Here is a 13,190-nt window from a genome sequence, read left to right on the forward strand (position 1 = left end):
GACCAGGCCAGCAGGGGAGGGCAGTTGGGGGCAACCAGGCCTGCAGGGGAGGGCAGTTAGGGGCAACCAGGCCTGCAGTGGAAGGCAGTTAGGGGAGACCAGGCCAGCAGGGGCGGGCAACTCACCTGCACCCCAGACCCTCCATGGGGAGGGCAGTGAGTGACCGGGCTGGCAGGAGAGCAGTTAGGTGTCAATTGGGCTGGCAAGGGAGTTGTTACGGGGTGATCAGGCTGGCAGGCAGAAGTGATTAGGGGCAATCAGGCAGGCAGGCAGGCAAGTGGTTGGGAGCCAGCAGTCCTGGATTGTGAGAGGGGATCAAGCCTAAACAGGCAGTCGGACATCCCTCGAGGGGTCCCAGATTGGAAAGGGTACAGGCTGGGCTGAGGGACACCCCCCACCCCCCGCACAAATTTCATGCACCAGGCCTCTAGTATAATTAATATCACTTCTATTATAACTGCTGGACACAGCTCAGTGTTGTGCTCATTCCTAGCCAGCTTTGTCATACACTCAGCTTAGAGCAGCAGAAATTTTAAGGTAAACAAAAGGAAAACATGCAGCTAAGAGACTCATCTGTGGAGATGAACTCTGGATTTTAGAAATCTTATCTTGCTACCACCAATTTCCAAGAAATGAAACTTTTTGGCCCAGTTTAAGAGTTGCTCAGGGTGATCTAAGTGAAGTGCATTATTACATTTACTCTTCAGATTTAAAAAAATAAAAAGCCCTGACCGTTTTGGCCCAATGATTAGAGCCTGGACTGAAGGGTCTCGAATTCGATTCCTGGTCAAGGGCATGTACCTTGTTGCAGGTTTAATCCCCGGTCCCTGGTCAGGGTGAGGGAGACAGCCAGTAAATGTCTCTCTCATGTCGATGTCTCTCTCTCTCCTTCCTACCCCCTCCTCCCTCCCTCCCACACTCTCTCCAAAAATCAATGGAAAAAATATCCTTGGGTGAGAATTAGGGAAAAAAAGTCTTAATTTTCAATTAGGTTTCATTTTAAATAAGTTTTGCTACAGAAGTAGTCCTTTAGACAATGTCTGCCTTCCCCCTTCTTTCCCATTGATCATCGCTCCTTGTCACAACCTCTTCCCCATCTTCATAACACGAACACACACACAATGTTTCCCTCCTTTTTCGTGGATCTACCTATCAAGTTGCTGCAGAGTCCTTTTTGGAACACAGGGTGTTTCACGAAGCAGGAGTCAGAAGAACAACCTATTGCCGACTACATATGCCTATAAGCTAAGGAGACACCAGGTCATGTAGATTATTCTCATGCAGGCACTTCCTTGGAGACAGAGGTTGCTTCAAGTTCAGATGTGCTAGGATTTGAGTGAAGGGACACCAAAGTACAGAGAGATGTGGAGGAGAGGTAGGGTGGCCTGCCTTCCAGGAGACTTGAATGGTGGCTTGGTCCTACTGGGGAAAAGCCACAGAGCCAGGTATGTGGCAGAGATAGCCACGCTAGGAACAAAGCACAAGTTAGCCAGCCAGCATGGTCATGTCCAAATACCACATCCATAATTAATGCCAACTCACACCCCAGGATGCCTGATGATCGGATTCTAGAGCACACCAAGAGGGCGCCTCCAGATCCTGTGGATATGAACAAAATGGGGGGGGGGGGGGGGGGGGGGGGGGGGCGAGGAATCCTGCCAGGGCCACAAACTCTTCAGGGAAAACAACACATGGAAATTTTTTTTTTAAAAAAAGGCAATTGGCATTTATGCATAGAGAATGGGATTAGATTTAATTAAAAGGGGAGCCCCTGACTCCATCTGGTTCTCTCCACGTCAGCACCAGGGAAGGATATAAGAGCAACAGTTAGGGATTATTTCTTGGCCTTCATGAGTTTTCTTCTCGGATCAAATAAAATATCCTAGTTGACTTTTGTTTTAGAAATTGTAAACTGAAGGCTGTTGGCTTGCTGACTGTTTATGCTCTCATGAGTCACCGCCCTGGTGAAGTGACCAGCTCTGGGTAGCTTCTTGGAAACACACGACTGTTCTGTTTTTTTGGTTTTTTTTTGCAGTGATAATGAATCCTAAAACTGAATGGTGCTAATGTTCTCCAAGAGGAGCAGCCCGGGGGGAGCCCGCTGGGCCTGCCAACAGAGGATGAAGAGGATACAGGTTTAATTAATTTCAAATCAACATAGACACAAGAACCTCTGCTGCTTCTCCCAACGCCCACTCTTCCTAAGGATGGCGTCACCTGTACTGGGAAGAATGCGCTATTGAGAAGTCCAAGGAACAGGCCTGGCTGACATCCATCGCCGAGGGTGGAGGAGCCATACGATACATTCGCCTCTAATCAAAGGGTGTTCCCTCCTCTCAGCCAACCTCTCACGGATTGCATTTACTCTGGCCATGCTCTCTGCGTCCTTGTTACCTTTCTGCTTCATTCCTCAGGGTTTAAATCAGGCAGCTGTTTTATCTGTTTCCTCTGGGTCACACTGTTACCTAATTAGCTTTGGATAATTTCCTCTGATTAGTCAAGTGGTAGGTCAACTGCATTTAGCAGGAAGGTTTCTCAAAGCGAGTGTCTCACGCTCGGAGAAGACAGCAAACAAAGCAGGTGTTTTACTGTCTACACTATCCCAGGAGGTTGGTAAACTGGCTTCTACCTGTCAGGAGGCTGCAGCGAGAGGCCACAGTCCTGAGGAGATGTTGTTTGGTGACCTGTGGACCCACGTCAGCTAGATCGAGTCACTCTTGGGAACTTCTCAGAGGCATGGGAATCTTCGATGGAAGAGCAAACGTTTTCTTTCTCAGCTAAAAACCCCTACTTTGCCCTCAAAGTTCTTTTTTAAAAAATATATATTTTATTGATTTTTTTTACAGAGAGGAAGGGAGAGGGATAGAGAGCTAGAAATATCGATGAGAGAGAAACATCAATCAGCTGCCTCCTCACACTCCCACTGGGGATGTGCCCACAACCAAGGTACATGCCCTTGACCGGAATCGAACCTGGGATCTTTCAGTCTGCAGGCTGACGCTCTATCCACTGAGCCAAACCAGTCAGGCCCAGAGCTCATTTTTGTTCTCACTACAGCTCCCTTGCATGTAGTATATAGGTAGGGAGAGTGGGTGGTGGGGTCATCTGCCACCTCTGTATGTCTCTGAGATCTTTAAGGTCACTTGAAACAAGCAAAACAGGAATAGCAAATATCTGTGGCCAATGTCACTTATCGCACTCGGTGTTGGGACACGCTTCATGTCCTCTCATCTCAGCTTTCCAGGAAGTCACTATCAGCCTGTCAGAGATGACATTCTGCGTGATTTCTACGCGGTATTTGTTGACATCCTCGCGCTAGAGTTAATGGCACAGAATGCAGAAGGGCCTGTTTATCACTCCCACTCGCGTACTATCAATCTCCAGTTAATCCTTAATTTTCAAATTCTGACCTTTAAAGCAATCTAGCAAATGGGGAGTCCTCAGGTCATCTACGCCACCTGATATTTTATTCCAGGAAAGAAACAAAGAATAAAAGCTTTGTTTATTTTCCTGCTTCCCATATACACTGCGGGGAGATAAGGTTCACCAAGCATCTACTGCTGAATCTGGGGCCTTGTGTTTGAAAGGCTGCGTTAACGCTTAACAAAACCCGGACCCTCCTCCCTGTCAGAATCCCTTACCTAGTATGTGCCTTCTGAACTATGCCCTTACCTTTAAAGGCAGGCTTCCAAATCAGGGAGGTCTTGCCCCACAGTGAACAATAGAACTGTCTGGCTGTTCTGCTACCCTGGCACTGCACAGAGCTCTGGCAAAAGACGGTCTTCGTGGTATCTAACTTCAACAGATTTATCTATCATATTCTCTTTGGGACATCCTAATATGGTATTTTTTGTTTGTTTCCACTGCTGTTTTACATATTCATGTTCAACTCGTGGTCCACAACTTGTGATTCTCAGATAGTATGCCAACATTGCCACTTTCTGAATCACCATTTCTGCCCATTTTGGTTATTTTCAGTGTGTTTCTCATCAATGTGTGACTCTCAGAAGAGTCTCAGTTCTTTCTCTAAGTAGCTAAGATGTTTGCTGAACACTTTGGCCTGTAAATTTCACCCGACTCAATCAGATAATGGACTTTAGAAGTCTTGAGAAGTATAAGGGTCTTGGATGAGATTCGATGAGATTCGATGAAGCAATATTTTTATGAACTTTTAAAAATATTCTCATTCACTATTTAAAATAACTTCGAATTCTAGAAGAAGCCAACTTCAGCAACATGCCATTGAGTTTATATCTGAAAAATGTACTAACCTCTATAATTGCACAGTGTATATGTTTAAAAATATAGTTACTTCTGCAAAGATATATGAAATTAGTATGGGTCAAACAGTCAAGGGTCAGTTCCAGCATCCGGTGTCTTTTTTTATTACCATCCAATTAATAGGTATCATAGGTTTATGTCAAGAAATTTTAAACACAAATTTAATTTTATATTTCAGATTATTGTTTGTGAAAATCTCATTAATTTGCCCCAATTGGGAAGCCAATCAGAACAAAATCTGACTAGAATATTTTAGAGAGATATATTTTATTGCATTTTTGTACATTTTAAGCACACTAGGTTAATAACATTGCCTCATTGAACTCCTAAGGAAACTTGTTGGGTTTTGTTTGTTTGTTTTAGGAAACTTGTTGTGTTGGTTTTTTTGAAATCCTCACTCGAGGATATTTTTCCATTGATTTTTAGAGTGAGTGGAAGAGAGAGGGAAAGACAGAGAAACAGCGATGTGAGAGAAACACATCGATTGGTTGTCTCCTGCATGAACCCAGACCAGTGCCCACAACTGAGATACATGCCCTTGACCAGAATCAAACCTGGGACCCTTCGGGCCCAGGCCGAAGCTCCATCCACTTAACTGGCCAGGGCAGGAAACTTGTTTTAATGAGTATTTAAAAGTGATGTGACTTCGCTAAGAAGGTCATTGTCATTCCAAACACGAGCACACAGCATTGGATCAACCTTGACATCCATGGAGTGACAGATACTTCCACTGACACCCTCACAGCTCTAGCAATGGAAACGGGTGCTTTAAAAAATATTTTTACCTACTAATTTATTTTGGTTGTTTAAACTATCAGTTTTCACCAGCTCAGAAAGAAGGCCCTTTGTTGAGTAAACATAAAATGGAAACTGTGATTTCAACTTCTGTCAGTATTAGTACAAATTCTCAATATAGTGGAGTGACAAGACATGGTTTTACACTGGGAAGATCCCTGCTAAAATTCTCAGTGTGGGTAAAAGATTGAATTAAAAAAAATTTAAATTACACATGGCACTTTTTCACACTCAGAAGACACTCTGGGTGAATTCTGGGGTTTCCATTTAGCACCTGCACCAAAATTTTATTTTCCTCCTTAGTCCTTTCAAAGGTGGTTATTGTAGCTACCTGGTGGCTTTTTTTGTTTCGTTTGTTTTTTGCCCTGTTACCTTTTATAAATAGTATGTTCATGAGATAGCAATCCATACAATTATATAAAATAAAACTTTTTTTTTACCAACTCCATAGATGCTTTCAGCTTTTTGAAATGATATTTTAAGAAGTTACATTCCTAAACCAACACGCTTATTATAACGTCAATACTTTAATTTCAGTTCTGTACAAGATTATAAATATAATGTTGAACTATTTGAGACAACCCACAGTGGATGGGTTCTTTTTACAATTGAACTTCAGGTACAGGGGGACCAGTGAATCACACGCTGAGCTCATACCACATTATCATCATTGGCCTTTGGTGCTTTATAAGTAAGTAACTGGACATTTTACAAAAAGCATATTTCTCACATTTTTCTCTTCTTGGGCAGCATGAATGGACTAAATGAATGATATATGGATACTACAAACAGTAAGCAATCAATGAGAGTAATCATGTATTACTCTGACTTAGGTGAAACCCCTGAAATTATAATAAACATCAGGGACATAGGGAACTCTGTGAGTTTAATAAATGCCAGCTTTCGAAAGAGCAGGGATTGTGGTTATTCAACAAGTTCAAAACTAATCTGGTAGATCAGTAATAATTTAGTATGTGTGCATCATGCTTTTAAAGTTTAGCATGAGCCTGGCCGGTGTGGCTTAGTGGTTGAGCATCGATATATGGAACAGGAGGTCACGGTTCAATTCCAGGTCAGGGTACATGCCCGGGTTGCAGGCTCAGAAGGTAGCCAATCAATGATTCTCTCTCATTGATGTTTCTATCTCTCTCTCCCTCTCCCTCTCTGAAATCAATAAAAATAAAGATAAATAAAGTTCAGTGAGAATAATGTAAAAAACAAACTCCACTATATTAGACTTCCTCATTTTACAAGCATGTAAAGTATTTCCTCAGGAGATCAGTAAGATCATCAGATGTTGTGTTTATCACTTGGCTTTTGTCCCAGCAACATAAAAATTCTACTTTGCAAACCTCATCTAAGAAATGGTCCCATTGCTACTGATTAGAACTGATTTGCAAAACTATCAAAGTTTAAAGACTGATTGAGGCTCGAGGTTTTCTCCTCCTAACGTGCATGCTGAGAATAATATATATATATAACAATATCTTTCCTCTATGACTTAGGGCTTTATTAATGTCAGGTATTCATATATATATATATTTATGTATAAATTATTTACTTCTCAGCTGCATGGTTTTTAATAAAAATAAATAAGTGCTTACATGTTTGTATGCTAAATTACTCATTTGGTAGTGATAGACTGAAAACTTTCTAAATTTAATCTATAGTAATAAAAGCAAAATATGCTAATTAGACCAGACAGCCGACAACCTTTCAGACATCATTCTGGACATACTTCCGGACAAAGCCGCCATGGCAGAGGCTGAGGTAGAGGCAGGTAGGGGCAATCAGGCAGGTAGGAAGAGTGGTTAGGGATTATCATGCAAGCAGGTGAACAGTTAGGGACAATCAGGCAGGCAGGTTGGTAAGGGGCAATCAGGCAGGCAGGCAAGCAGTTAGGGACAATCAGGCAGGCAGAGTGGTTAGAGGCAATCAGGCAGGCAGGCAAGTGGTTTTTTTCCATCTTTCTCTCTCTTTCTCTTTCTCTGCACCCTCTCACAGTCTGGGACCACTGGCTCCTAACAGCTTGCCAGCCTGCCTGATCACCCATAACCACTCTGTCATATTATGCTTTTATTATTATAGATTAGGCAATCTCTTTTATTTAAATTATGCTTTTATTATTATAGATTAAATAATGATAATATTATCAGAGCATGCAGATAATATGAAGATTTCCTTGACCAAGTATGCATTCTTGCAGGTCATAAAAGCTAGTCAGCACATTGACAAAGAATGGGTAAGAAAGATTGCTCCTCATGGCTCCAACTAAAGAAAAACCTGGCTAATTGTGGCATTAATATGCTTCTGGGTCTGCTGCAGTGTGTATTTCCTTTCCTGTTTTAACCAAAACAACTAAGTAACCATGTTGGTAGGTCAGATCAGCCTGGAGATCATAGCAGACAGTCCCACAGAGTTAGGGAAATGATGCAAAGATAGACCAACAATCTTGACCAGCATTTATTATGTATACCCATTAAGAATTAAGTTCAGGCTCTAATACTAGAAACAGAAAATAAAATTGTTTTCAATGAGGCTGGCTTTTTTCTCACACATGATAGTACAGAGGTAAGCTGGTATGGCAAATCCATGGTCATCTGGGACCTGGGCTCCTGCTAACTCTCCCCCACCTCCATTAGTGCAGAGCTGCCTTCTTCGGGGTAGCCACCTGATCCAAGATGCTTGCTCTAGCTTCGTAAGAAGGATAATATTTGTAAGAGCCTCCCAACTAGGTCAGCCATCCATACAATAAAACAACTCAGCCCATTCATTGGCCAACCTATCCACAAGGCAGCAGAGAACTGTGGTTTCCATGGTTGGCACATCATCACACCCAAAAACAAAGGTTCTGTTTCTCAAAGCACTGAAAGAGTATTGGGTACCTGATGAGATAGCAATTCTGGCCGTAAGGTGCTAAGCACTTAAAATATGTCATCTCATTTTAATCTCCAAAATATACTTTGAAGGCAAGTTTAGGGAACTTGTAAACTTGTCCCATGTCTCCCCAAGGCTCTTACCTCGCTATGATACACTGCCTCCCCAGTGATAAGCAATAGGAAAATATTTAAGAAGGTGTCTGTCATTGCCAAGGAGGCCTGAAAGTGGGCACGGCCTAAGATAAGTAGCAGAAGCTATGGATGGCAGTGATAGCATGACCCCAGGGCCAGTGAAAATGATATATCATGTTGAAAAAAAGCCAGGGTTTGAATAGGGGTGGTAAGGAAAGACCTAGTTTCAGGACGTAGGTGCTGGTAAAAGATTTGGTCACTGAGCAAAAAAAATAAAATTCCCATTTACTGGAGCTAAAGTCAACAGGATAGTAGTTGTACTCTTTAAAGTTGCAATCGAGAGGCATGCCCAGATACTCTCAAGAACAGGTGTTTAGTGCTAGAATTTGAAAGAATGTAAAGTAGCCTGAAATATCACCACCTCTTTCATAGCCATAGTCATGCTGCCTTTCAGAATAGCCAAGCCTAGCATGTAGGCAGGACTTGTGTGGAAGAGGAAAAGCGGATGGTTTAGGATTCAGTCTGAGTTCTGAGCCCACCTCTGGATGCATTCATACTTCCCCCCAAGAAAACTGGGTTGGATTGGTGTTTTAGCCATCTATTGCTACCCAACAAACCACCTCAAAACTTAGTAGCTTGATGCAGCAACAGTCATATATGAGTCTGCGGTGTGGATGGGGTTTAGTAGGGGCTGGGGGATTTTGACTTTCAGATGATTCACTCACATGGCTGGCAAGTTGGTGCTGGCTAATGGTTTAGAGCCCAGCAGGTCTGTGGGCCAGGGACCTGGGTTCCTATTACACAGGACTTCTTGGGCTTCTGTACAACATGGTAGCTAGGTTCCAAAAACAAGTATCCCAAGAGAACCAAGTGGAAATGCGTGGCATTTTTATAAGCTAGACTCTGAAGTCGTACTCTGTTATTTAAAACAGTCACAAATCTCAAGGGGGAGAAGACACAAAACCCACCATTCAATGGGAGGGATGTCAAGGTCACATTGTGAGAAGAGTAAGTGGATAGGAGATATGTTGTAAGCATCTTTGGAAAATATAATCTGATAAAACTAGTGTGAGCCCATACAATATGGAGGGAATATATTAGGCAATCTCACATCAAGTGTCCTTAGCAATATTTGAGCTCCTTTGAGTCCAGTGCCTGTGTGGCTATCTTGAGCCTGGACATACATCTCTGGTCCAATAATTTTTGGCAGGTGGAAGAATTGGCTTCACCTACTACGTGAGGCAGATTCATGGTACAGAACAGGTGTGGGTGGGTCAGACACATACACATTTACTAGAGGCTTGGTGCATGGAATTTGTGCATGGCAGGGGCGTCCCCTCAGCCCAGCCTGCATCCTCTCCAATCTGGGACCCCTCAGGGGATGACAGACTGCTGGTTTAGGCCCAATCCCAGGGACATCCCTCTCACAATCTGGGACTGCTGGCTCCTAACTGACCACCTCCTGATCATCCCTAACTTCCCCCTCTCCCCCACCAGCCTGATCACCCCTAACCGCCTCTACCTCGGTCCCCACCACCATGGCTTTGTCCAGAAGGACGTCTTCCAGTCTAACTAGCACATTATCCTTTCGTTTGTTTCGGTCGTGATGGCCCCTGGCTTTTTATATATTAGGATGGATACTCAGCACAGAAGGTTATAATGGGACCTTATGCTCACACTCAGGTAGTGTGTGAACACCATGAGAATAGAGATGAAAAAGACTTAGCATCTCTGTATCCTGAACAGTGTTTGGCACTAGTAGATGCTCAGTAATCATAGAAAAACCAATCACCTGCTGCGTTAAGAGTCACTGCATCAGTCGTACTCAAGTATCTAATTAGTCTTCATTGTCAGTGAGAGCAGGACAGAAATAGAGAATTGTTCATTTTCCATCACCATTTTTCTCCCCAAGTTTCCAGATTTAATTATGTTTTTCTCACCTTACATCTAACGGATTCTGATATCATTTTTTTATCCTTGTTTGAAATTGTCCTATTGTATGTGCATTCTATTTTTAGCCACCTTAAATTAATCTGGAAGGACACAGAGAACAATCATAATTGAACTAACAAGCAAGTAGAGGTGGAGGAGACAACGTGGTTCTGATTGGAGGGTGAAGGAACACCTGGGAAGGAGCCCAGCAGATCATTAAAACCCTCTCAGCAACTCTTTCTTCCTCAGCTCTGGGCTTCTCTTTGTTCTTTGGAGGGTCACGGAGAAAAGAAATACAAGTTTTATCAATAAAAAGTATAAATAATCTATTCTGGGTGATGATACAAGCACAAGATGCAAAATATTTCTTCTCTGGGAAGGAAATTTCTCCATCTTGTTACAGGTGGTGCTGCTGACTTTCTACCTATGGGGCTGTGCCTCTGTTCATATCCCACCCATCCCAGATGGGCCTCCGTCCCCCCTCTTTGCTCATATTGCACAGCCTTCTGCCTTCAGGAATAGGTCTGGGAAGCTGCCAAAGGAATTAATGTTGAGATTTGTTTTCTGAGTGGGGCAGAGAGCTTAGGGGGCTGGGAGGAGTGGGGAGAATGTGAGAAAAAGGCCTTAGGGAATTCTCTGGTAAAACAGGAGAAACCAAGATTAGCTGTGAAGACCAAAAGTGCAGGAGAGGAGTCAAAATCTGAGATACAAAGTAGAGGTAAGGGTTAGACAGGAGCAGGCTAGAGAATATTGGGAGTGAGGTGAGGAGGATTCAGGTGATTTCCACAACGGAGCTGAGCTATCCAAAGTCTCCCTATATTGGCCACTGGATGCACAGAGAACGGTGGTCAGCCTGGCCTACCGGTGGGAAAGACACTAGATAACCACTACCTTCTCTTTGTCAGAGTAGCCCATCCTTCCTGTTACGTTGGGAAACCCAGCTGCAGGGAGACAGCATGAATAACAGACCTGGGCTGGGACCCATGCTCCCACAGCACCAGGGCGCACATCCTGGCTCCTCCCAGAGCCGTGGGCTGGTGGGAGCTAAGTGAGTCACCTGAGGGAGCAGGCAAGCGCCTACATCTCTGGCCAGATCCACAGTAGGCAATATGCGGTGCGGACAAGGCAAGGTCCAACACTTTCCCTTCAGTAAGTAAAACAAAATTATCCTAAATAAATATGCTTCTCCTAATTTTCTCTCCTTTAACACAAGGTTGGTGTGTTTGTTTAAATAAGACACTTGGTTCCAGTGAGAAGATGTCCAACTCAAACTAACCCAGACCAAAAGGAACTCTGCGCTCATGCAACCAAACTGGACAAGGGCAGGAACTTGTTGCCCTCAGGGACTCAGCACAATGAGGCTTCTTCCATGTTTTTGTCTTTCCTCCACTCTGAGACCAACTTTCTCCAGAAGGCGGTAACTCTTGCAGCTAGCAGCTCCAGGGAGCTCATCTTTCTATCTTTGCCATCAGAGCAGAAGGGAATCTCTTTCCTTGAATCAAATTAAGAACTGTCTCCCAGAAAGAATTAGGTTAGACAGTCTGGATTTTATGTCTAACCCTGTGAAAACGGGTGTTAGGACTGACCGGGATTGACAGTGTTTCTATGGCCACAGGTGTGTGTGGGTGAATGTGATTGGCTAGGTGGGTGGGTGGGTGTTTGATTAGTTGATTAGTTGGTTGGTTGTGGGAAGAGGATGTGGGGGGTGGGGTGGAGCAGGGAGCAGTTTATAAAGGGAACCAGTGTTATGATCAGACGCAGGCATTTGGGACCAGCCAAGCCCACAGTTATCCATCACTATATACATTCCTCTGTCCCATTCCCCTTATCAACATCCAGAGAATCAGAACTTCAGAATGAGCCAGGTTCTCAGGATGGTGAATTTACTAATGCTTTTCCTTTCCTTCTTGTGCATTTTTTATATTTTCTAAATGTTCTATCGTTAATATGTATTACTTTTGCACTATATGTTAAATAATAGAGTAAGTTTTCATTAACCAAGGTAGAAATATTAAGAACCAAAACACAGAAAAATCCTAATTTTAGGGCTAATATTCTTGCAGCATAAATATCTTTTGAAACTTACTTGCAAAACTTCCATTGGAGGGTTTAAAAGGGTTAGCGAGAGAGGAAGCCAGTCAGAAATCTTGAATAGAGAAAATACTAGAGGGCTTCCCTGAAGATGCCACTGGGACCCATCCATTCATTCAGCAACCATTTATCGAGTGCCCACTATGCACCAGGTGTTAACGATACAGTGGGGAGGTGGGATAGCATAGAAAAGTTTATAGCCCATCAGCCACACTGGCTGAGTTTGGATGCTGGCTATGTGTCCCTGGGCAGGGTACCTAACCTCTCTGTGCCCTAGTTCCCTCACAAGATTTTTGGAAAAGCCACATGATTTGATCCATGTGAATGCTCTAAGCAGTGCCTACTGTGTAATACGATTGTATAGAACTGTATGTTATGGTTTCTGCCCTTAGGTAGTTCCCAGTTCAGAGGCTGAAACAGTACAAACTGGACATCTGCAGAATAAGATGAAGGATCTGCCAGGTTCGTATTGTTAAGATATGGAGTTGTTGGGAGGCTCCTCTGCTGAACAGCTTGCAGGACATTATCCTGCTCAGGACTCTGGCGCCGTTTTCTAGGTCCTTAGGTCACTGTGGGCATACATGTGCCTTCTCACACAGTGAGTCCTAAATGGGAATGAGAGCATGATGACAAAGACTGTTATTGAGTACTTAGTATGCAACAGGTACTTGTCTAAATGCTCCATCAGAATGAACTCACTTAACTCTCTAGGTAGGTATATTATTACCCCATTTTACAGATAAAGAAACTGAGGCATAGGGAGATGAGGCAACTTGCTCATCGTGGTCAAACAGGTAGTATGTTGTGGAGCTGGGATTTGAACCCAAGGAATCTGTTTCCAAAACTAGCCTTCGTGTTACCAGAGCCACCATGTCGATATGCCATTTTCATTGACCACAAAGAAATCATACAAAGTGTGACCCTGAGTGCTATTTGCCCACATCTTTGAGTGTCATTTATTTGCTCCTTCAGTTGAGCCCCTTGCGCTAAGAAGGGCACAGTGGGACTTGTCAGCTGCAGAACGGAAGCCAGGATCTTCCCATCAAGCTGTTTTGGGAGATAAGGAGTGTGCATGAATGC

The 13,190-nt window shown here is 43.4% G+C and overlaps 1 protein-coding gene across 1 annotated transcript in view; it reads left to right on the forward strand.

Annotated features, from left to right (window-relative positions):
* TMEM154 (transmembrane protein 154) overlaps nt 1–2,858 on the forward strand; it is a 39,706-nt gene extending 36,848 nt beyond the window's left edge. The window contains exon 7 of the mRNA XM_006770150.2: nt 2,036–2,858. Coding sequence (XP_006770213.2) covers nt 2,036–2,051 — 16 coding nt within the window. The 3' untranslated portion in view covers nt 2,052–2,858. The remainder of the gene's footprint in view (nt 1–2,035) is intronic.
* The last annotated feature ends 10,332 nt before the right edge of the window (nt 2,859–13,190 follow it).

This window comes from Myotis davidii, unplaced genomic scaffold (assembly GCF_000327345.1).
Source record: "Myotis davidii unplaced genomic scaffold, ASM32734v1 scaffold323, whole genome shotgun sequence".
NCBI classification, from domain to species: Eukaryota; Metazoa; Chordata; class Mammalia; order Chiroptera; family Vespertilionidae; genus Myotis; species Myotis davidii.